Source organism: Sciurus vulgaris, assembly GCF_902686455.1.
Source record: "Sciurus vulgaris genome assembly, chromosome: 3".
NCBI classification, from domain to species: domain Eukaryota; kingdom Metazoa; phylum Chordata; class Mammalia; order Rodentia; family Sciuridae; genus Sciurus; species Sciurus vulgaris.
Window position 1 is genome coordinate 116,849,572 of NC_136463.1, and position 26,260 is coordinate 116,875,831.

The 26,260-nt window shown below is 33.1% G+C and overlaps 1 protein-coding gene across 2 annotated transcripts; it reads left to right on the forward strand.

The window, feature by feature from the left end:
* The first annotated feature begins 5,771 nt into the window (after window positions 1-5,771).
* Window positions 5,772-25,026, forward strand: GCA (grancalcin). 2 transcript variants are annotated; one of them, XM_079132963.1, is made up of 8 exons: window positions 5,772-5,949; window positions 9,739-9,894; window positions 16,515-16,584; window positions 20,271-20,314; window positions 20,601-20,748; window positions 23,150-23,263; window positions 23,572-23,630; window positions 24,284-25,026. In XM_079132963.1, exons 1-8 carry the CDS (start codon window positions 5,923-5,925, stop codon window positions 24,308-24,310), a joined length of 645 nt encoding a protein of 214 aa, XP_078989089.1. In that variant the 5' UTR covers window positions 5,772-5,922; the 3' UTR covers window positions 24,311-25,026. The 2 variants fall into 2 exon arrangements, with proteins under 2 accessions (XP_078989089.1, XP_078989088.1); XM_079132962.1 differs by lacking the exon at window positions 5,772-5,949 and adding an exon at window positions 5,978-6,251.
* Window positions 25,027-26,260: the final 1,234 nt, after the last annotated feature.

Sequence of the window (26,260 nt, forward strand, 5' to 3'; positions counted from 1 at the left end):
AGCAAGTTACTAATAAAAGCAATAAGCACCAACAAAAAGGTATTCAGTTGACATTTAGTTTATATATTTCTAAAGTCAGTTTTGTGAGCTTATTGAACCATATTATGTTTATGTAATCTAAACAATATTCATGAGCATGCAACTGATTTAAATTTTTAAATAAGACAATTTTTCCCATGTTGCCTGAATAACATATTACTTTATCGAGGTTAGTAGCTATAGTGTTTCTGCTCTTATTGGGTATTAGTTGTCGACACATATTGTGATCAAAATTTCTCAAGAAGATTTCATTTAATACAAATTGCTTAATAGGGATCAATAATAAAGTAAGGATAGATATGATCAGGAACCTTTCAAAGAGCTCTGTGGATGCTTTTCATATGTGCACTGTTTATTACATTACTGTAAAGTTTGTGCTTCTGCCAATAGACTAAATTACTAGAAACAAAAATAGAAAATTTGGTTAAGCTTAGCTAAAGAAAGGTCATTTTGTCATTTGATTGGTCAAGGTAATAAATGGTGAAGAGTATTCATTTTTGTCTTATTTGAAAAGTTTATTCTTTTCTCTCTGTCTTTACTGTTGGACAGTAACCTTTAGGTAGTTAATGAAAACTACTGTGGGTTTATACTAAAATGTCATTTTATAAATGAAATAAAATGACTTCATTTTATACTGTCATATTCTTATGCATTATGCAAATAGTACATATATAATCTTCATTATTCCGTGTTAAAACACAATGAATAATTTCTGGAGCAAGTTTGATAATTTTTGCATGTATTTCAATTCAATAAATTCATGTAATACATTTTAGCATGGTACAGATAAATAAATACTAGGGTGGATCCATGGTGGCATCATAACAGAGGACATTATGACAAAGTATCTATTCTTCTTCACCTTTCAGATTTTGTGTGCTGTGGACTGAATTGTATCTCTCCACAAATTCTTTTTTTTTGGTATGGGAGATTGAATCCAGGGGTGCTCAACCACTGAGCCACATCCTCAGCCTTTTTTATATTTTTATTTAGAGACAGGGTCTGGTTAAGTTGCTTAGGTCCTTGCTAAGTTGCCAAGTTTGGCTTTGAACTTTCGATCCTGATCCTCCTGCCTCTGCCTCCTGAGTTGCTGGGATTACAGGCATGAGCCACTGCAACCAGCGCACATATTCTTTTGTTTAAAAACTGACTCCTGATGTGATAGGATTTAGAGATGGGGACCTTAAGAGATTTGGTCTAATGAGGTCATAAGAATGGGGTCCTTTTGATGGAATGAATGCCCTTGTAAGAAGAGAACCAATAGAAATTAATTTGCCTCCTCTCTTTGAATCCTCACTTACCAAGCACAAGGTGATGTTAGAACACAGGAAGAAGGCAGCTATCTGCAACCCAAGAACTGAGTCATTGCCAGGCACTGACCCTGCAAGCACCTTGATCTTAAGCTTCCAGTTTCCAGAACAGTGAGAAATAAATTCCTGTTCTTTTTTTTTTTTTTATACTGTTTTTTTTTTTTAATTGTAAACAAATGGGATACATGTTGTTTCTCTGTTTGTACATGGAGTAAAGGCATACCATTTGTGTAATCATAAATTTACATGGGGTATAAATTCCTGTTCTTTAAGCTACCCAGATTGTGGTATTTTGTTCTGGTCACCTGAACTGACTGAGATACCTTTTGTACACTTTCTCAAGTGCTAAATAGATTCGGGAGCTGCCCACAATTATTTTGCACATGCAATTGACTGTTATCTTCAATCCATTAAGTTATAAAGTTATTTCTATTATTTATTAATTTCATGGGTCACATCAATTAATTAATTAAAAGTAATTAATTTTTAGTGATACCAAAGAAGTATTAATTTCTCAGGCACCCTTCACTTTCACTAGTAGCATTAACAATTAGTCTTCCCTTTAGAGTCATTTTGGAATAAACCTCCCACTCCTTAAAAAGTAGTTAGTTATCATTTCTCTATAGTTTCTATATATGCAGTGGAGAATAACACAAACCATTAAGATGCAGATACTGGGAGGCTGGTAGGCAGCATTGACAGTCAAGCTGTTGACTTCTAGTATCCTCTAAGATCAACACCATACCTGACCTCTTTACCTAATCTCAAATTTAACATGTCTAGTATTAATACTTGGGCCCATACCAAGTAGTGCCATCTACAGGTTTTACCATGTCATTAAAGAGCAAATCTGAAAACACCTGTAAACCCTGCAGTTTTACCTTAAAATAGAACAGTAATCTTACCACTTCTCACCATCTCAACTGCTACACTGATAAATCACCATCAACTCTAGAATATCAACAGATTGCTAAAAGATCTCCTTGTCTCAGTCTATTATCAACATAGCTGAAAGGGTAACCCTTTCCAGATGAAGTCATATCATGTTCCATTTAGGTTCCAACCTTCAGCTCCCTCCCTCATCCAGATCTTGGAGGAAAGTCTTCAAAGTGGTCTATAAGACTCCTATGGTCTGCTCCAATCTCTGCTCTGTAATTGCTCTGACCTATGGTTCCATCTACTCCAGATTCACTGCCCTCCTTACTGTTACTCAAACAGGTTAGGCAGGCATCTGCTTTAGGACCTGAGCTCTAGTGCTGCCTAGAACACTCTTCCAATTCATACCTACATGTCTGACTTACTCATGTCCTTTAAGGTTTTGCTCAAATCTCACCTTTATAATGAGGCTAACCTTCATCACTCTTAAGTACTGCAACCTATTCTGTCTTCTCTCTCTACTTAATTTTGCTTTAGTTTCCATTTTTATATAATAGCCCTTACCATCTTCTCATACACTCTCTCATCTTTGTATTATCTTTACTCACTATTGTCTTTTCTCCTTGCTTGAATGTAAGGTCTTCAAGGGCATGGACATCTGCCACCTCCCATTGCTAGACTTTTGCCCATCTACAATAGCATTACTTTATATGTGTTCAATAAATCATTGTTGAATAAATGAATTCTGCTATGTAAATGAATCTTCTTGGTGACAAAAAGTAAACTCCATTGATGTTGGTTTTTACTAGCTGACAGGTCTTTTTTGTGGTATTTAGTATAAATTGACTTATATGAAAGAGGTAGGCTCTGACTGCAACTAAAGTTTGCTGAGGCGGTAAGATATATACTCTTATTTCTCCTTTCTGTATCCCCACTCTCCGTTAATATAGAAAGAAAAAAATGATGGTGGCAATAGATGGGGAAGAGAACCAGAATTAATTTAGTGTTTATAATGTACTAGTAATTGTGTTAATTGAATATCTAAACTTATGATAAGACCAACACCACCATGATTCAGAAGAAATCCATAAGTGAACATAATCATGTAAGACTTGTGGTCACCAGAAAGCATGTATGCTCCGTAAAAGAAGTGACTAAATTGGTTAAACTTGGTCAGAACAATGCATCTTCCTATTTCTCTAAATATTTTTTTCTACTGTCATTTTCTATTCTTTAAATCTGTTCTTCTTTTCCTGTGTAAATAATAAATAATTTTTATTAAATCTGAAATACTAAAGATGGAGATAGGCAGAGAAGGAGAAATGCACTAAGAGATCATGTTCTGTTGCCAAACTGCATGGGTTCTAATCTCTACTTTTCTACTGCACAACCATAGGCAAATGAAATACAATTTGCTACTGTACTTATTGCATTAACAAAATAAGATTAACAATAGTACATGCCACATAGGGTTGTTTTGAGGAATAGCACCTCACAATAAACAATGCCTACTACATAAAATTCAATCCAGAAACAGCTATTTTATAGGATAATGAAATATTTTCTGAAAGAAAAGTATTTAAAATTTTTGTCTGCATTACATTTTCATAAAATGCTATTGTTCAAACCAAATAAACTGATTCATGTAGACAAGTTATCATTACTTTTATTCTAAAACTCCAGGGTCATCTCATCGAGTTTTTTATTCTTGAAACATAATTTGAAATACTAAGTTTAGGGAGTGAGATCTGCAGAATGTGGTTTTCAACGTTTTCTCTGTATCTATCTTCATGATAGGAACTTTCCTGAGTAGCCCTTTCTCTAAGGAAGAGATACATTGTCAGGATCTATAAAGGATCTAATATTTTACCCAACTTGCAAGCTAATGAAGTTTCAGAGAAGTTGGCAGAAGGCACCAGATGCTTGATTCAGTGATAAAGGACTTTATTACTCAAAGCACCAAAGCAGCTTGAGCAAATTCCCCCAGGCAAAGTGGAGCTGTCAGGAGGATGCTGCGATGCAGTGGGTTTGTCACCAGACTGGAGGAACTGCATACTTAGGAAAGTACTGTCTTCTAAAAGGGCTAATAATAAACCTTTCCAAACTTTGCCCTGGACAAAAACATTATCTTTAAAATTGCACGTGCAGAAATGCAAGAGACTCATGTAAATCTGACACCCACTATGCACAAATGCTCTGCATCAGTATGATTATTTTGATGAAGATGCCTGAACGTTCTGATCCTAGATTTAGACCAACAGAGTAAATATACATAATCATTTCTAAGTACTTGTTTAAATATATGGTTAATTCCGTGTATTTGCTTGGCAACAATTTGTTCTGCTTTCTAATATATTATCACTAGACACCTTAATGAATCATACATTCTTTCCTGTTACCAAGTAGGATTTACCATTCCTCTCTACTTATTTATTTATCCCAGTAATTTCACTTTATTGGTTAAGTATTTCTTATTGTGTCAGAGGAACTGACACTTTCTCAAGAGTAGCCTGTCCATTTGCAATCTTCCTTTCTCTCTGCCTCTTCCTAGTAAAATTGTTTCACAATGTCCAAGATATTCCTCTGTGGCGGAGCTAAACAATAGTTAAGCTTTGCAAGACTGATTTCATGTGCTAATAGTTAACGCTTTTTTTGAATCCTTATATTACAAAATATGTTAGCTCTTCTCTTATTCTTCAGCAGTAACTAGAAATATCATCATCTTGGTTTTGTCTTAAAACTGAATCTATGGCTATTCTGTTCTTTTAAACTCAGAGCTATAAATTTCATTTGCATTGCAGAAAAAAGCAGATTTGTCATTTACTTAATAAATCGAAACTAAAAATTAACTTTTTACCAAGTGATAAAAAACAAGATATTCTCTGGTATATAAAGTTAGGAAGAACATTTGTTTCCCAAAGTTTGAGTCACCGGTAGGGTTGCCAGATAATGTATAAGACACCTGCATTATTGATATATAAGCAGCAAAAAAAAATTAAATATAAATATATATGAGTATAATATTTGGGACATACACTACTTGAAAATCAAATTTAACTAGATATCCTATATTTTTATTTTCTGCATTTGACAATTGTGGCCAGACTCCTAAATTTGGGGTCAAGTAGGGTTTACTACAGAAGTACTCCCTTTGGGGCTTCGACGTTCTGCTGTGACATAAACACTACACAAAAGCAAATATTATTAACTGCATATTTTGAAATTCAAAGATGACTGAAGTCCAAGCTCAAAAGAGTCTGAGTAGATGTACTGACCGGTTTTGGTTTTCTAAGGAGAAAAGAAACTTTAGGAAACGGTGGCCTAGAGAACCTTTCGGGAGAGAGTAGGAAATTATAGAAAATGCTTGTTGGTTAAGAACTTGAGTGAGCCAATAAGAGCTGAACAGGCATGAACTCGGCTCCCAGAGACCTGATAGCCAATCAGAGCCGAGGAGGGTGCGGCTAGACTCCGGGAAGGGGCGGGCTCTCGCCGTACCGGCGCCGAAAGGCAGGATTCGGCCAATCGGAACTAGGCAGGGCGGGGGCTAGACTTCAGGGAGGCGGGCTTGAAGGCGTGAACGCGACCCGTAGGGACTGGGTGGCTTTCAGCCTGAGCTGCACCTGCACCTGCCCTTTTCGCACCAGGGCGAACGCCAACTCAGAAGAGTGACACGTGGGTGACACTCGATCGGCTCTTTATGGCCTACCCGGGATACGGAGGAGGGGTGAGTCCTGGTTACTTCATCACGGCCTCAGTCGGTGCCCGGCGTATGGCCCGGGCGGGCGGTGCCACTGTGCGGTTCCGCCCACTGCCCCTGAGCCCTTCTCTGGTGACTGGTACTAGACAGCCTGGAGCAGAATCGTGGGTGGCGCTGGAAGCGGGGGCTGGGCGGACTAATGTGGAACTGCAGGTGTTCCGGTCCTTGGGGATCCCCAGGGCTCGACCCTCAATGTGACATTGCATGTGAAGTGTGTTTTTGAAACTTCTTTTCCTGGAATGGATGAACAAAAACATCCTTCTCCTTTGGTAATAATCTTTTAGGGTTCTCCCCGCTGCCCCATGCAGTTTTGCTACAGATTCTCTTCCTGAAATTTCTTTCTTACCACTTCTCATTTTTAAATTCCTTACATTCAAATGTACTCCAAATACCCCTATACTTTTTATTATTCCAAGGGCAATCTGTTTTTCTAGACTTTGTTTTTGAAGGTGTGAAGATTACTCTTTCTTATGTTATTGTTTATTCTCCATCGCCTTTGAAAGTCTTAATTGTAGTATCTTGTGACAAGGAATCCAAATCTTCAACCTTTCTATCAGTAATTTTCGGAGTGCCTGGAGCATGCTTTGTGTATACAAAGTGGTAGTGTGGGAAGGTCCACTAGGGTGCAGGCAGAAGGTAACCTGTTTTCCATTTTTATTTGAATTATTTTTTTTCCTAAAAAGGGAAATTGTGTTTTGTTAATTTTAATAGAAGAACTGACATTGGTGTGTGGTAGTGCTTTTGAAAGGAATTAATCCTAATCCCTGAGACTAAGTGGGAATCATTTTTTAAGATAATGGATTTACAGGCCCTCAACTTTGGACACATACTCGTTCCTAAAACTGATTTTTTTGAAAAGGTGCATGAATTCCCTCTGTTATCTTCCAGTTTCCAATGTCTGCCTTCAGTCCTTAAATTTACTAAGGAAGTTTAAATTGCCTAAGGAAAGTAAAATCTCCTTCAAAATTAATCAAAATAGCTTGAAACCATGGGGCATTTGAAATTTCACTACTTTCTACATATTTTAATTAGATTGAAGTTTCTGGTTAGAAACTTTTACTAATGATTTCGTGTATGTGGTAGAGCACATTGAAGATAGTAATAAAATATTCATCGAAAGAATTTGCCACTTCCTTATCCTCATTTTTATCAGAGTGCTTGTATTTAATGGAAGGAAAGTTCTGAACATATTTTAAACATTTAATGCTTTTCTCTACTTAACCAAACACAAGCAACTTTTCACAGCTATTCTCTAACTCCTTATTAGTAGGTCGGACAAAAAAACCCTTTAACCAAAGGAAGCAGTATAGATTAATAAAGTTAATGCTTTTCAGTGGAACTCTTTTAAGATATATTGGATAAAATCTAAGGGTAAAATATGCATTATATCTTTACATGTATATTGATGAGATAGTTAATATTGTTTTATGAAATATATTAAGTATAATCAATCTATACCTTATTAATATTTTTATATATAAAAAATAGAAAATGGTAGCTGTTAGACCTGTTTGTTTTGAAAGTATCCTTTTATCTGACCCAGTAAATGATTCATCTTTTGAAATGCATTTATAATAATTTTTTACTTGTTTAATAATAATTTTTATATCAAAATTGTATTATTTTCATCATACTCATTGTATACTAAAAATTATAATTGAATCTGAAGGATTTTTCTTCACTTCTCATGTTGGTCACAGAAAATAAATTTTTAATTTTTAAATTACAAATATTTTTGAGTTCAAAGAGTAAAAATGAGTTCAGAGAATAAAAAGAAAATGCAAAATTTAGTCAGGCTTGATGGCACATGTCTGTAATCCCAGTGGGCTCTGGAGATTGGGACAGGAGGGTCTGGAATTGAAAGCCAGCCTCAGAAATTTGGTGAGGCCCTAAGCAACTCAGGGAGACCCTATTTCTAAAATAAAATATAGTAAAAGGCCTGGGGCTGGGGCTCAGTGGTTAAGTACTCCTGGGTTCAATCCCTGTTACCAAAAACGAACAAAAAAAACCATGCAAAATTGTATATATTGTAGAAGGAATCATTTCATGATTTTTAAATGAGTGGATGGGAGCAGTTATCTAACCATTATAGCTCATAGATGACAATGGACACATTCCAAAGAGTTATGTGGAATGTTTTATTTTTAAATAAATAACTAACAAATAATTTTTAAAAATTATCATAATATTTTATTTTCTTTTTATAAAATAACTTTTTCTTATTTTTAAATGTCAGTATTTACATGTGACATCGCATTCATAATATGTATAATAGTATAATGTACAATAAAAACTATGTATATGAACATAAAATATGGAAAAAGGTATATGCTTTTTCAAAACATGTTTAGGAATAGTGAAGCAGAACGTTTAAAGAACACTAATGTGTCCAACCACTGAGCCACACCATCCCCCTTATTTTTTTATTTTGAGTCAGGGTCTCACTAAGTTGCAGAGGCTGTATTTGAACTTGCAATTCTCCTTCCTCGGTCTCCCAAGCTGCTGGGATTACAGGCATGTGCCACTATACCCAGCTCAACATATTGTTTTAATGTTGACTATCTTATGTTTTCTACTTCATTGCTTCATATTCTTCATTTTGTCCACTTTTCTTGGATGCATTTCCCCAGACCTTTGCCTTGATGGATCCTATTCAAAATACTTGTAGGTTCCTGCTTAGTATGCCTCTTTTTTTCTCCCTCATACTTGAAATTCTTTTTTCTTTCTGCCTTTGCCATCTCTGTGCATCCTTCAAAGATGCAGGTCTCGAAGATTTTTGTTTAAAATGGGATAACTGCACAACCTTACTACCTCTTCCTCCTCAGGACTCTTAAAAAGTACTGAGCAAAATGCTTTTCTAAGGTATTAAAAGTGTATACCATGTCCCAAAGTGAAAAATAAAGAAGAGAGAAACTGTAGCCATAGCAGGAAATAAATGTGGATAGGATTTATCCACACGTCTCTAAGGATAACTATATTTGAATATGTGGTCTACTTCTTACTAGCGATTTTACCTTTACCAATTCAGGAAATCTTGAAGTTTCAGAACCTCAACTGCAAAAAGGACATATCTCATACTTTCATATCTCATAGAGTTGTGAAAATTTAATAACATAATCAATGGTAAGTACCTAGAGTAGTACTTGGGATATCAAAAGCTTTCAAAAAATATTAACTGCCTAATTTATCATTTCAACAGTATTATTATTTTTTCACACTAGTATTAGAGATGACTGTTATTAGGATTATCACTCTGGATTTTTTTCTTGCCATCTTGATTTTTTGAAAAATAAATCTTTTATGGTGGAGAGGGTAATTGAGCTGTAAGCAGTTTCCCATGATTAGGTCACAGGTTCATTGTATTGACCACATTTTCTTCTAAGTATGTGATGTGTCTTGATGTATAATCCCTAGTTTTACTATAGGTGAAATTTTACATGTTTTACTTGTTATTTATTTCAATGATGATGGTGGTACACTTTAAAAACTTATACCTTATATTCTTTTGTTGAATTAAGTTCTTAGTGCCTAGAATTTTTTTTAACCTTCTTTTAATGCTGGATAACAAATGATAATGAACTGTGTCTTAATGTTAGGTATGCAGCATTTTGTAGCTTAAACTTTTGTGATAATTATGTCTGGAAGCTTTTGGTAACTATATTTTTACTTTTCAGTGGACTTTCAATAAATATTTTCTTTGCAGTCAATTATAATGGATAACTTTTGTATTATTTATCTTCTCTTTTACTCTTTTAGTTTGGAAATTTTAGTGGTCAGATGCCAGGAATGCAGGTGCCAGGAACAGGTCCAAACATGTTTCCTGGTGGTTACTCTGGGTACCCAGCATATTCAGACAATTATTCTTCAGCTGATGATGCCATGTGGTCTTATTTCACTGCTGTTGCTGGACAGGTAAGATGCTAAAATTATTGCACAAATATTAGTTTTAAAAATGATTGGTATTCAAAAGAAATGTCAAGTATTTCACATAGTATATCAGTTTAAATGCATTTGGAACTTAGTTTTAAATTTATCTAGGCTGATTTTGTTCTTGACATTAAAGATGAGGACAGTCACCATTATTTTATTTTTAAAAGTCACTTGAAATGAATGAGTACCTGATATATTATAGTTATTGACTGAAAGAGGAAACATTTTCAAAGTGGAAAAATCTAATTCTTCTCTACATAGTAGAAGATCTTCTGTGGTTTGATGTGGTTTGTCTTCACCAAAACTCATGCTGAAATGTAAATGCTGGTGCAATGGTATTGAGAGGTAGTAGAGCCTTTAAGAGGCCTTTAGGGCATCTTCATCAAAGGATGATGGGCACACTTATCTCTGGTCTTCACACTTTTGCCCTTTCTGCTTTTTTTGCCAACAGCACCCGGCCCTTGCAAAAAAAACAGAGCTCATGCCTATGTCTTCCGAGCTTCTGGAAACATAAGCAAAAATAAACCTCTTTCTTTATAAATTACACAGCCTCAGTTATAGCTGCAGAAAACAGACTAAGACACTTTTCTTGCTGAAATTTTTTGACAAAGGATTCTGTTACTAGTATTTAAGTATATCACCAAAACGTAAGTATTGTAGTACTTAGATGTTTTCTTATTTTGAACTATCTTACTCTTACTTAAATCTTTTTAATAATTCCTTCACTATGTTTGACAATGAGAAGCATTTGAGTGATTGATAATGTAAAGCTAACTACATTTAGCTTGAACATCCTTTTATAGCAAATGAGGATGAATATTGCAAATTTGAGGAAAGGTAAGAGATATTTACAGCAATTAGTATATAATCTAAGTAGCAATATTTTTAACTTTGCTATTCATTCCATTAAAAAAAAGTGTGTGTATGTATGCATGTGTGTGCATATAATTTGAAACCCAAATATGTCAAACAGTGTAATAGGAAATCACCTCAAAATATCATAAATTTATTGAAGTTGTCCACAGAAGTTATATCATTTTTAGTGATTTTTTATTTATATGACTGTGCAGTTTTTCAAAAAGATTATCCATATAATCATGTGAGGACATACTTTTCTATCTTTAACAAAAATATTACAGAAATTATTATCTTAATGGTATATTATGGTATTATCATGTTATTAATCTCTAATAAATTTGAATAAATATTTAAAAGGCAGACTTTATTATGACCAATAGGATCATAATACCTGCCAATTCGGGTACATGAGTTCTGCATGTGAAATATTAGTAACAATAAGTAATTATGTGGTCAGGTAAAGTTTTTTCCTTTATTCCTACTACAACTACTATTTACTATACCACCATTTATTCCTTTTAAAATAATTTTATATTCATTATCTTGTGGAAGTTCAAGTGGAATTAAATGAAGTATGTATCACATCCATTTTTATGAGTTATCAGTTGCATTTTTTCTAAAAGAATTTTTGAGTATTCAAAACAGGAAAGAATACAATTGTGATATATATTTGTATATGTATGTATATTATATAATTGTAATAATTATATATACACACACATATAAATATTTATTTATATTTTTGTATATGTTTTTGCCATAGTTCTTAGCTCATAAGTCCTTCCCTGAGACAGGACATAGGGCATAGAAACTAGGATTTCTCTTCCCCAAGGCAAATCATAGAAATTTTCCCTTTTCTGATGTAGCCGAAATTCTCTGTATTCTCTGACTTACCTTACCTGACAGGAGTTCATAAGACTCTTTTCCAGAGCAGTTCCCTCCTATACCCTGAAGGAAGGAATGCTGCACAGAGGCCAAGCAGAGTAAAAAGACAGGTCTTGTGGGGTTTTCTTACCTAGTCTATTAGCAATCATGCTGATGCCATGAAGTCTGAACCCGAAAAGATGGGGTTCACAGAGCTGCTTGGTAGTTAAGTGTGTGGCAGTTCATGGAAGGTTCTTGTTCATCTCTCCAAGGGATGGAAGCTTCTGGGCTCAGGACCTTTCCAGACCATGCCCTATGCATCTCTTCATCTGGTTGCTGGTTTGAATCCTTCAAAATATATTTTATCACATATGTAAATATAGTGTTTCCCTGAGTTCTGTGAACCAGTCTACCAAATAATCAAACATGAAGAAGGACCTATGGGAACCCCAACTTGTAGGTGGGTAAGTCAGAAGTTCTGGAAGCCTGGAAATAGTGACTGGGTCTAAAGTGGGTACAGTTGGAGACTGAATGCCTGTGGGATCAGGTACTATTTCTAGGTCCATAGTGTAAGAACTGCGTTGAACTAGAGGACACCTACCTGGTATCTGCCTCAGAATTGGTTTCTTTAGTACCATGGGGGGAGAAATCCCCATACATCTGTGTCAGAAGACTTCTGTGTGTTGACTGTAGTGTGAGAGCAGAGAAGAAACAAGACACTTTTTTTTCTTGAGACACAAGAATATTAGAAGATGGCGATTTCTTCCAAGTAATATTTGAATCAAATTTCTAAGTTTTTTAAATTATGTTTGTTTATCTACTTACCTAAGTGATTCTAAAGTTTATTTAGGAGATCATATCACTGAGAATAAATATTAAATCAAAATAAAATATACTGATACTAATGAATCATAAAAAATATAGTCACAGTCATGCCTTGCTTAACTGCTGGGACACATTCTGAATCATTAGACAGTTTCATCTTTGTACAAACATAGAGTGTACTTATAGAAGCATAGGTGGTAAGTCAGTAATTTCATGTGGCCTTTGGATGTAATCAAGACACACAGTAAACATGAGATGTATGAGGCTACTGCCAGGGTAATATGGCATCCTGTTTTACAGAAAACATTTTTTAATATATAAGAAGTACACTCTAAAATAATGATTAAGAAATATAGATAGTAAGTATATAAACCAGTAACATAGTCATTTATTTTCATAATCAAATATTTTGTACCATTCCTAGTTGTATGTGCCATGCTTTTATACAACTGGCTGCACAGCATGTTTGTATATATCATCAGCATCACAGCAAATGTGAATAATGCATTGTGCTCTGACATTATGACATATAAAACAACTCCAGATGTATTAGTCAGCTTTGTGTATTACTGTAATGAAATTCCTGAGGCAGTTAACTTATAAAGAGAATAAAGTTATTTTGGCTCATAGTTCTGGAGGTTCCAGTCTAGAATTGAATGGTCACATTACCATGGGTCCCTGGCCAGGGAAGCACATCTGGTGGTACTGTGTAACAGAACAAACTACTAATATATTGAGTCAGGATGCAGATAGAGGATGACATCAGAGTCCCACAGTCACCATTGAGGGCATATTCTGGGTGACCTGATTTTCTTCTGCTAGGCTCCATTTCCAAAAGATTCTACCACACTAGTGCCAAACCTAGTAGTGCCACACTAGGGGCCAAACCTTTTACACATGGAGACTCACCAAATGATTACATTAGGTGATAGAATTTTTCAACTCTATTATACTCTTTTGGGACTACTAGTGTGTATGTTGTCTTTGTTTAGTGAAACATTGTTATGTGGCAAATGACTGCATAATAGTGATAATATAACTTTAAAAATAAACAGGTAGACTAAAGACATTCCTGAATTCTGTATATGATGAAGGTAGCATTTCATATCAGTAGGGGAAAGAATGGGCTCTTAACTATCCTGAAATAATTGATTAACAGCTTATCTAAAAGTAAATTTAAATCCTTATACAGCAGCCGTCTTGTGACTTTCAGGCAATAAACTTGCAATGCAAAATTTAAGAGGGTTTTAAAAAACAGTAATTACAATAAATCATACTTTAATACATATTTGTAAAAAATCAAAATTAACCAAAAAAAGTTAGTGATGAGCAATGCAGCCAATTCTTTTTCTTGATTTTAAGTAAAGACAGGATCTGATCCTTTGCTTGCATTTGCTCCATATTGGTATTGACTCTACTTGAGTCTGTAAAGCTTCTACAGCCAATACAAGAGTATTTACATTTATAACATTAAAATACAGACGAGTTTACCAATCATTTTTAAGTCTGCTTAGTTTTAGAAGATAAACCCAAGTATCTAGTTGCACGGTGTAACCGGAAGGAAAGGATTTTATATTTCAGTGACTTTACTTATATCTATCATAAAAGTTTCATATGATGAGCTGGATACAACTGCATCTGCCTATAATCTCAGCTATTCAGGAGACCAAAGTGGGAGGATCATTTGAGACCAACCTGGGCAACATGTCAAGACCCTGTCTCAAAAAAAAAAAAAAAAAACAGATAAAATATCAGAGTTCTAACTGGCATTTCTTGAGGCAATTAATGGACGATGTCCTGCATTTTATAGCCTCTGATTTTCAACTTTGGTAAAATAGTAAATTTAGTTTTTCTTAGGAAGAATACACATTTACTTCTGAAGAACAAGACATATAAGTTGACTTTTTCTAGGTTCTATCTATCTAGACAGAGGAGTGTGTGAGGGAAGCTTAGGCCTTTGCAAATAAGGGAGCACGTAGAAATGTGCATGCAAGAGTTTAAAGCTGTTTTATTTTGTGGGAGAAGAAATAGTGAGCTGTTTCCTAGTTTTCATTCAATTCATAAAAATGATACTAAAATAACTTTCATGTTTTTCAACTAAAATTTGCAATAAATTTTGCTTTGTATCTTTTCAAATTTTTCACGTCTGATTTCTCTATTCACTGCAAAGAATCTCCACACCCTTCAGTTCCTTCTTCATTGTCTAAAAGTATAGAATTTAGAGAAATATTTGGTATGGGCTGGTGGACTTCTGTGTAAAATGTTACAGAACAAGCTGGTGGTTGAATAGAAAATATCATCTGACATATAGGATTTATTTCTTTTCTTTTTAATTGGATTGGTGTAAATTTTCAGCACACTCAAATTTTTCTTGAAAGTTTCAAGTTTGTATGGTATGCTCATTCCATGCTTTGCATTCTTTGTGTTTTCTGCATGATACATTGTTTTTTTTTTAATGGAAAAAAAAAAAAAAACTCAGAAGGCTTAGTAACTTCTCATTAATTTAATCCTAAAGTAGAATAGCGTTTTCCCACTTAACAAGAGTTAAGGAAAAAGATAATTTATAATCACATCACTTTCAGTGTGCTAAAAGACATTTTTTTTTTCTTCACATGAATTTTATTTAGTTTTTACTTGTATTTATCAAAAAGAAAGAAAAGTCACTTTCTACCTTTGCCTCTTCTTAAAATTTAGTATGCCATATTGACAGCAGCATGGCATTTGTGTCTGTCATTTCACCGAGGTGGTATTGACAGTGGCAGGTCTCCAAATTAATTAGTAGGGTGTTTTATTGTTCATTTTTGCTCAGAACATATAGTTTTGGAAAGAGGTTTGTAATATAATAGTCATTTGAAGCAGTCACTTCAAGACTTCTAATAGGGAGGTGGATAAATGTTGGTTAAATAAAATGTGCCCCAAAGTTCTTCTAAAGTTCCTATAACTTGAAAATATTTGTAATTTAGCTATAAGTCTAAAGAAATGGGTAATTTTTCTTAAAGTATACTTTTATGGCTATAGAATATAAAATTTAATAAAGATACCCAAACCATGCAGAACCTAGGAAGGAGCAATCAGATACTCTTAGTTGGCAGTACTTTAAGGATGCTCCATTGAGAAGACTCTTTTCAGTATTTTTAAATTTCTGTTAGAACCGTTATTTGGCATTGTATTTAGGGGTTCATGGCCAAAGATCTGGTAGAATGTGAGTATTTAAGTACTTAAAAGTTTTTTTTTTTTTTTTAAGTTTTTGTTTCTTGATTTTTAGGAAGCATGTCTTAAATTTACCTTCTTAATCTTTTCTCATAACTCTTAGTTTGCATGTGTAGCAATGTATGTGATATTTCCAAGTGAATTACTTTACTGTACATTTGTGTGGAAAATAGGATTAGGTATGAAACATAAGTAGAATACTCTGTTTCATTTCTATTGTCATTTCCCATAAATTCAAACAGGAATGTTTGGACACTAATTGGAATAGCAATACAATGTAGGGGACTATAAAATTTTGCTAGAGGTAATTATGAGATGGCAAAAGGATATGTTTCCCTGCCAGTAAGCATTCAACATGAAGTTTTCTTTTAGAAATAGTTCCTTCCCAAAATGAACATGACTGGGAATGTTTTTTGAGAACTTTTTGAAAAAAAATTAGGGATTTTTCTAATTATTTTAAAAAGTGGTTAAATGACTTCCACAGTATATTGTTTAGAACTATGTAGGACAGAGTGAGTGTGCTATTTTTCAGAAGTAGAGAAAATGATTCATTGCATGATGTTCTGTAATACACCTTTGCTGTCAATAATGCTCTTTAGAATTTGCACTGTTCTGAGAAATGGATGTTTCCTGTTTGAGCTGCCATGGTTAATTAACATTTTAATATGTTTTAAAAATTTTTAAAAATTTTAGTTATAGATGGAAACAATACCCTTATTTCATTTATTTATTTTTTTATGTGGTGCTGAGTGTCAAACCCAGTGCCTCACACTGAGCCACAACCACAGCCCTTTAATAGGCTTTTATATAACTACACATTAAATAAGTTTATCATTTTTTAACAGGATGGTGAAGTGGATGCTGAAGAACTTCAGAAATGTTTGACACAGTCTGGAATTAGTGGAACTTATTCTCGTAAGATCTTTTCCCCTCTTTTCTTGAAACTAGAATAAGATCTTCATTTTCTAATTTTCGTGTCCCCATAATTAAAATATATTTAAAATTTTCATAGCAGTTTATACATGCACATGAAGAGTTTGATGGTTCAGCCAAATGGTCCAGTTATGAATATAAACTATTCATTGTACATTCCTTTCTTCTCAACATTAACTACAGATAGAAGAGGCCTCTTTTTAGATGATTCTTCTGGAATTGAGAGGATTAAACTCTCTTTCAACCTTGAAGTGACCCTGTCCCTCCCCTCCATACAGAATACTTCCCATTCTCCCATCACACAATACAGTGGTATGTTAATTTTGGTTAGGTAATCAGTATTTTTTTGGTATGTACATACTGTTCATAACTGTGTCTTTTGAAAATATATGATTACTTTTCCTCTTTATGTAACTTTTTGTTTTTCCTGAAATTAATGAAGTTGGGTATTCTATCTTTCTCATCACCTAGAACTTTCCATTGTGCTCTGTTTTCTATGTGTGACTCTCATACTGGCTTTCTTTCAGCATTATTCTGGAGCTGTCTTTTCCTTCTTGAGTTTGTTGACCCCTTCACTCAATCTCTTGACACATTGCTTTCCACATTAAAAAAACAAAAAAAACTCTAATCTCTTAATTCAATGAAATTTATCTTTAAGTAGCTTCTTAATAAAAGTTCATTGGTGGTAAATTTTGAGGACCATATATATATATATAAATTATTATATATATATATAATAATTTTGAGGACCATTATATATATAAATTATTTCATTCTATCTTCAGAATGGAGTGATTTGAGGTCAGGTACAGAGTCTTAGGTTACAAATCATTTTCATCTTGAATTTTAAAGGCATTCCTTCATTGTTTCCAGCTTCCATCGTTGTTTTATCTTTTCATTTACAGCCCATTTGTGATTTGCTTTTCTTCTCTGGAAGTTTGCAAGCTCTTCTCTTTGTTCCTAGTATTCTGGAATTCCACAGTGATTTGCCTAGTGACATTGTGTGGAAAACTCAGTGCTTGTGCTCAGTCTGGAAACTTATTTACTCTAGTTCTGGGTAACTTTCTTCAACAATGTTTTCTCTATTTTCTCTTTCTGTAATGCAAGTTATTTTAACTAGGTCTTCTACTTTTCTCTTTCTTCTATTCTGTTTGGGAAATGTCCTCAACTTTATTTTCTAAAACATCTATTGAGTCTTTTGTTTTCACTGTCATGTTTTTCTTTTTAATCTCTCAAAGACTATTAATATACTTGATTTTTTCTTCCCTCATTACTGTTACTTCTTACAAGTTGTTTTTATATCCCCAGTTTGTTTGGTTATCTTTCCTGTCTTTTCTCAGGTGCTTGATGATACTTTTGTTGCTCATATTTAGCTAAAATGCTGACCACAAGTCCTGACATCATGGTTAAGTTTGATCATGGACCTCAGTGCATGGTTTCTCATCTGGGCATTTCTGTTGTATAACTTTGAGTGTCGGTATCCTTAGGGATTTCTTTTGTGGGTGGTTATCCAGTTTATCTTCTGACAGCAAGGGAGATGAAGTGGACTCAACAAGTTCCTCAAAACTTTTGTAAATATTCAGTTAATTACCTTATTTTTAGTAAATAACTCATTCGAGCTGTGCCTGATATACTACAGTCTAGAGACTGTAGACTGGAGAATAAAATTCTGCTGGATTTAGAGCAGGAATGAGAACCTTCCAACCAAATGGAAACCAAGAGGGGATTAGGGACTTTAAATGCTCCTTATGTGGACATTCACACAATTCTGTTTGTATCTCCACATTTGCACGCATTTTCAGAAGTACTGCCCATTCAATTTTTGATACTTGGAGTCTTTCCTAAGGTAACTATGTTGCTTCTGAGCTTTTGTTAATTTTGAGTAAACATTACTTAACTCACATCCTTTGACTTTATAACTTACAATGTCTTTTCCTTTTGTTTCCTCTCTCATTCTCTTTTTCTCTACAGGTTTTTATCTTTTAAAATGACTACCCATTCTAGTGGGTTGTGGAGAGAAAGTAAAAACCTGTCAACTTTCTTGAACTAAAATTTTCTCTACCCTTTGTCAAAAATGTGTCATCCTTACATGATTCTATTCTCAGATTGAAGATGTGCTTATTTGTCTGTTTAATTTTTGCCACTTATTATCTGTCATCCATTCAGATTCTCCCACTTTGTGAATATATGCCAAGTTAATCTTAAAGCAAAACAGATATTATTTACTTGGCAAAAAGGTAGAATACTATTCCAGAAATTTCTAATATTAATACCCACTCCCCAGTAGTTTTTAAATGAAGGAACATTGGATACCAGACATGATCATTCTGTTAGCTTTATGAACTTGGGTAGCTATCTTTTTGGGCCTACGTTTCTTCATCTGCAAAACCGAGACTGTTATACATTTAGTATGCTTATGTGAAATCACAAACATTCACTACCTGATTCTTTTTTTTTTTTTTTTTTTTTCCTACAGTGCTGGGAATTGAACCCAGGGCCTCATGCTTGCGAGACAAGCATTCTACTAACTGAGCTATATCCCCAGTCCACTACCTGATTCTTAATGAGTTCTCATTCAGTATTGTCAATTCAAAAATACTATTACCAACAACTCTAACAGTGGCACTTTATTGTTTCATGAAAATCATCTACTTTAACTTGTAGAATGTTTCATAATTTTTCCTTAGTAAGTCTAAAATTTAGCTGGTGTAATTTTCTTTTTAAAACTTGCAATATGTCATCAAGTAGCATAAGATGAAATTGATTAATTTAAAAATCATTTATCCACTCATTCATTCTTCTAGTAAGATTTTTTTTAGGCCTAAGTGAACAGTGGTAATAATTATTCTTCTCAAAATAAATCAGTATAGTGGTTGGATGAAGTTATGATAAGGATTAGAACAATTAAAATTTATCTAGTGGGCTCTTTATAGTAATATAAGTGAAAGTTTTACTATATCTTACAACCCCTGACTTTAAGATAGCTTGTGTTGATTTCTTCTTCCTTTCTTCTCCCCTCCCCCTCGAAGTGGGGAAGGGGGAAAGTGACCAGTCAGAGGCTCATTTTTTTCTTCCTTAGTCTGTTGTAATAAGCCACCAAATGCTTTTCTTCCCTCTATATCATCTCACTTTATAGTCTATGCATTGTAAGCTAGTCTCTAGAATGGAAAATTTAGAATTTCTCTTCTGCTTCTTAAAATTCTTCAGTGACCTTAATTAGTCTTTTGAGTGGCATTGAAGAAGTTATTATCTGGCCCTTGTTTGTCTTTCTGATGTACTTACATGCCACTTATGGGTACTCTTAAATCTTTCACACTTTGTGATCTCTGAATACAGGTCAAACTTCTACTTAAACCCCAGTTAGCATTTGCATTGGAAGACTGAAGCCCTTCCCTTCTCCAGATCCCAGGCAAAACCAAGTACTTTAAACACCTGTGACACCTCTAGCACTGTAATTTTCAGTTATTTCACAATTGCTTATCCCTCATGACATATGATTAGTTTGAAGACATTAAATTTTCTGCTTAAAATTCAATAAAAGTTTGTTAATTATGGTGATTTTGTATTTGGGATAATTTCAAAATATTTTCTTTGGGAAATAAAGGTTGTCATAATTTTACATAGATAAAATTGAGCAGATTCCAGTTAAAATATGGAATGTCTTTCAGCCTTCAGTTTGGAAACCTGCAGAATTATGATTGCCATGTTGGATGTATCCTTGAATGAAAATAGAAAATACTAGAATATAGTTATTGCTTTCTGAATATTAAGCTCGTTTTTAGTTTTAAATGACCACCAATTAGTAAATGAGAGTTTAAAAATATTTTTGAGCTCCTGCTAGCTGTCTAGACATTTCTATTTTTATGCAGAAATCTATTATATGCTGATTTAGGCTACCCTTGTAGATGTGTACTTATTTTTTAGCCAATTATATAAAGTTTGGCTCAGGTGAATTTTTTTCAGGTCCCAAAACTTATTTTCATTAACAAAACTATCAGAGAGATTATACAGGAAAAATGGGATTTAATGAATTCAAGGAGCTTTGGGCAGCTCTTAATGCCTGGAAACAGAACTTCATGACCATGGATCAAGACCGAAGTGGCACAGTGGAGCATCATGAGTTGAGTCAAGCCATTGCTATCATGGGTAAGAATATTAAAGTTTTGTCGATCTACGCAGATCATCTTTGATCATATGAATCAGGTAAATTCTGACAAAAGACCTTAACAAAATTATATTAACTGTGTTTTTTTTTAAAAAGGTGATCTTCCATTCTAATCTAAATTTTTTGGGTGTATTTAAATTTATTCTTTAATGGTAGTACTCACACTTATATTGTATTCTTTGGTTAGTTGGGGAGGATCTCTAATTTGGGAACAAAGTTAATCTTAATCACAAATTTCTGTCTAGTTTTTTAGCACCCAAAACCATGCTTTCTCGCCCTTTTCACTTGGTAATATAGAACACCCAAGGGGTACCATAATACTTCAGTATGGGAAGATGGCATTTTAGAATATTTCAGAAGAATTTAACTTTATTTTAATCACAATTCTAATAAGCTAAAGTTCTTTCTTGGTCTGCTTTCAAAAGGTAAAAATACACAAAGGTGCTTAAGTTGTTTACAGTTAATGCAGTTTTAAGTAACTTTATTTTTCTTACCCTCATACTTTTATTTGTAATTATTTATCATCAAAATGTATGAAAGTTAACTTTTTGAAAATTAAAATCTGAACTCAATGCACATGGACTTGTCTCAAATACAATTTAAAGAACTCAAACCAGTGATATTTTTGTTTTATGTTATAAATAGACATTTTAATTTATTTATTATTGACAGTACTAGCCATATAAAAATCTATAGTTCATTTATAGAGCCTTAATATCTAATGGATTAAACTTGGTCTTTTATGCAGTCAAATTAGAAAATAAATATAATTTTCAGAAGATCCACATGCATTTTCATATAACGATAGTAGTTTGCATGTTTTTCCATTTCTCTCACTTTATAATTTACTTTTTAAAAGTTTCCTATGTTACAAATTATTGCAAATTCAGGTGGAATATTCTCTTCTTACATTTGTTTTTAATTGCTGTTGCCTTTAATACATTGGAATCTTTTCTTCGAATTTACCCATTCACTAACATATAGACAATAACAGCAGGCCAGCCCTGTTCATAGGAAAGTGTGTGCACCTCATTAAATTTGTAGGACCATCCTAGGGGTATAGCAAATATAACACATTAATTAATACTTCTATTTTTTATCTCATTGTTTTAAATTTTTGTTTTTTTGTGTATATTTTAAGAGATAAGTAATAAAACAATAATGTATGTATAGAATTTAAAATTAACACAAAAGATGCTGGAGGTGAAAGATCAGAAACATTTTTTTTTTTTTTTCAAACACTTTACCAACTGAGCTATCTCCCCAGCCCTAATCAGAAACATTTTGATAAGAGTACCCAGTGTCTCCTATTGGAGACAATAGGACTAGAATAAAAAAACCAAAGAAATAATAAAATCTATGTGGGGAAAAAAAACAAAAACAAAATAAAAATTTGGAAGAAAAGAAAGAATACATTTTGGGTGTTTTGGGACTAGGGATCAAACTTGGGCCTTAGGATTTCTAGGCAGGTGCTCTACCACAGAGCTACATCCTCAGCCCTTTTCTCCTTTTGAGTAAACATATTGATCCTTAAGAAGGGAAGATGGGAACAGGAAGACAGTAGACTAAATCAGACATAACTTTCCTATGTTCATATATGAATACATGACTAGTGTAATTCCACATCATGTACAACTACAATAATGGGATCCTAATTAGAATGTTATATTTAATGTATGTATAATATGTCAATACACGCTCTACTGTCATGTATACCTAATAAGAACAAATAAAAAGAGTCAATGGGAAATGTAGAATTTGATTGATAGGAAAGATCACTGAGAGTATTTGCTTTGATATTCTTTTTTTTTTTCTTTCATTACTGAAGATCGAACCAGGCCTGGCATATGTTAAGCAAATTCTTAACCCCTGAGCTACATCTTCAGCCATTTTTTCATTTTTTGTTTTGAGACAGGATCTCTCTAGTTGCCCAGGTTTTAAATTTGTGTTCCTCTTTCCTCAGCCTCCTGAGTAGCTGGGATTACAGGTTTGTGTGGCACTATACCTGGCTTGCTTTGATATTCTCTAGGTACTATAAAATGTTACAGAACTGAAATATTGAAGGGTTAAAACCTAGGGAATATACATAGACATTTTAAACCAAAATATATTTTAAAAACGAAAGGTAATTATTTTTTTTTCCTTAGCTTTTACTTTATTACAAAGTGCGAATAGAATTGTGATGCTTATGTACTCCTTAATAGTATTAATAATGAAGCCTTTTGATTATTTTTAATATTAATGTGCTTTATTTTTAATATTTTTTGTGAAATGACTTTGAAAGGTAATCTACTGTATGACTTCATTAATGAAAAAATAATATTGCTATGTTCTTTTGGTGTTTAGTTTAAGAAGTTATACTTTATTGATCTCTTTTTTTAGGCTATAGGTTGAGTCCTCAAACGTTAACTGCTATTGTTAAACGTTATAGTAAGAATGGCAGAATTTTCTTTGATGATTACGTTGCTTGCTGTGTGAAGCTTCGAGCATTGACAGGTATTGACTTTTTAAAAATTGATTCAATATTATGCTGCTTCCTTATAACATTTACCCCCTTTATATGTCCCTTCCCCTTTATTCATTGTTACATCTAATCAGTTTTAAGTCTTTAAAATTTATTGATATAAATAGTGAAAAATTGTTTTAATTCAGTTATGGCATTTCCTTCCTATCTCAGTTGCCTGGAATATTAAATCACGATTTAAATGAATATGAAATTGTTGAGTCTTTGTACCTGGAGACATTATATATTTGAAATTATAGGTTTTAAATTGTAATATTAAAAGTAATTTCTTTGTGTAAAGATTTCTTTAGGAGAAGAGATCACTTGCAACAAGGGTGTGTGAACTTAATGTATGATGATGTAAGTATCTTGCTTGCCACTTTGTTACTGTTTTCTAAATGTGTTCTTAATTGTCCAAAAAAAGTAAGTGATTTAGGGTGTAAATGCTGGAAGTAATTTATTTTATGTACCATATTATTTTCTATATTTCTGATCTGAATGTAAAGATAACATTCAAAATTGGTACAGATACCAATTTTTCTTCACATTAAACCTAAATGTACTTTAAAATTTCATGACAGGGTTTTGGTCAGTTTATCTTCCAAATAAATGTTAAGGGTTAAAAACTATCATTTTCACAGAGTAGTTTACTTTTGGCAGATCTCACTTTTCAGAGAGATGGGATATTTTAATCTATGACAATTTATAAAGCTCTTCATTCCTCATTTCAAATGTTTGCTGTTAACATGATTCTAGTTTTTCTTTTTTTTTTAATTGAAGCTGTTAGGAAGTGATAGTTCACATGTGCTTTCATGTTTCAGGATTGTGGTTCTGTTTTTGTTATGTTTACTGATGGAAGTCATAAAATCAGCAGTCTCACTAGTACATACTGGCCTGAATTATAAGCCTTAGAAACTCTTAAACATTTCCAGTTATTAAAAAGCTTTTAAGGGATGTAATCAGTTGAAAACCATTTTATTGTTACCATGCGATAATTTTACTTATGTAATTAGTTTTTGCAGGGTACCATGATAATTTGAATGCCTTATATTTGAACCTGAAGAAATACTGTGAATTATTTTACTTGGAAGAAGTGAACTGGACTAACTTAAATTAAAACTTTTGGAGCTTTTTCTGTTCCTACTTGTTTAATCTTTTACTTAACTATGTGTTTTCACTTTAATTCATAGTTCAAAGCAAGAAAAGATAGGCAGGTAGGTAGGTAGATGATATATAGAATTTTTTTCAGAAGTTATCACTTTAGAAAAGTTATCACTTTGCAAATATCTGTACACTGTAGTAGAATACTGACACAGAATTAATTGATGTCAAAACTTCTTAACCTTAAATTTTAACAATGAAAACTAGAGGAATGTACTAAAGAAAAAGATTGTGTAAGAGGCCAAATGACTAAAGCCTAGATAAACTTATTTATACTTATATGAGAGATACAGATTATACTGTTGAATTTTATTTGTAGATATGGGTGTTTTGAGGGTCAGCTAGAAGGGAAAGTCTGGATATTTTGCCATCTCTGTAGTAGGATTTGTTCTTTGATCACGTAATCAAATATAACCTAGGTTTTTGCCTGTGAAGAAGAAAATTGCAGTTACAAAAATTTATCCTAATTTGAATCTATAGTGAAAAAACTATAGGAGGCATTGTTTTTCCTTTTTTAAATTTTTTTGTGGTTTGTATTTTTCTTCAATATATTTTACTGTCTACTGTGAAATAAAAAGTTCTTAAATAAACAGATTTTTCTTCTGCTTTGTATTTCATTAGTGAAAACATAGATAACCTGAAATTTCATTTTTCTCTAAATCTAGGTTTGGGGAGTAATACCTTTTTAACAAATAACCAACTTTTAAATTTGTTGTTAAACCAAGTAGCTGTTATTTAATGCCAACTGTTTATAAAGTTATAAATCAAGTAAGCTATCCCTCTATTTAGATATTACAAAATTATAAGTTTGACTTATTTGACAACATTAGTGAGTAGCTTTGGTATTAGTAAACCAGTAAGTATTTTTGATTCTGTGTAATGTGGGGTATTGCATATGGGAGATACCACAGCAACATTTCAGGGTAGTTTTACTGCAACAATTTGTAAAGCATAGTCACCAGGTCTTAGCATTTAAGATCCCAAGCATAAGCTGTCATTATTAATTTAGTTTCTTTCTTGGCAAACATCCTAAGTCTTTCTTAATGAAGATTTAATAAACCACATGTTTTTCTCACACTTTAACTGAACATCTTCCAGCCTGAAGGTGACTATAAATTGACATAATTTTAGTCTGGCTGGTGATCAAATTAACATACAGTTTTTATAAAGCTCCATATTTTGTGAAGGATGTAAGATGGATGGTAGTCCATCTTGGAAAAGGAACCCTTTTATAAATTAATATAATTTTAAATCATCTTTTACTTTTAAAAATCATAGAAAGGAAGTATAGTTATTTTGACATTGACAGTTTTTTATAATTTACTGTCAAATTCACTTAGTTTATTAAGAATGGGTCAAAATATGTTCTGTATATTTTTGTCTTCTGGCTGTTATTTTCTTTTTCATGGACATATATTTATTAATGTGAGAGGACATTACCTGAGCCATAACAATACAGAATAATAATTAAAAGTGTTGTAGGAAAAAGCAACTAGATAGTGTAATGATTCATATTGAATAATGGTGATGATATGACCCAGGATCTTGGAACCTTAATTTATAGGTGATACATTACCAAGTTTTGCTGTTCCGTGGTCAGTTATGATAATCTTCCTGACTTGGGAACTCACAGTTGAGGTAAAACTTTAAATATGACATACACTATCATTCTTAAAAGTTTCTGCCAAATGACCCTCTGTATTAGAACTCTTCACTTAATTCCCTCATTCCTTTACAAAGATGTTTCTGTGCACTTTGGTTTTGGGAGGTTTGTGAAGTTTCCATGACCAAACATAATTGGAAATTCTCATCTTCCTGAGGAAGTTTAA

Coding starts and splice junctions, on each gene's coding strand:
- GCA (XM_079132962.1), top strand. CDS start 6,222: ATGGATGAACAAAAACATCCTTCTCCTTTG. Junction 9,895..16,514: donor TCACTGCTGTTGCTGGACAG/GTAAGATGCTAA, acceptor ATTTTTTAACAG/GATGGTGAAGTGGATGCTGA. Junction 16,585..20,270: donor AATTAGTGGAACTTATTCTC/GTAAGATCTTTT, acceptor AATGTCTTTCAG/CCTTCAGTTTGGAAACCTGC.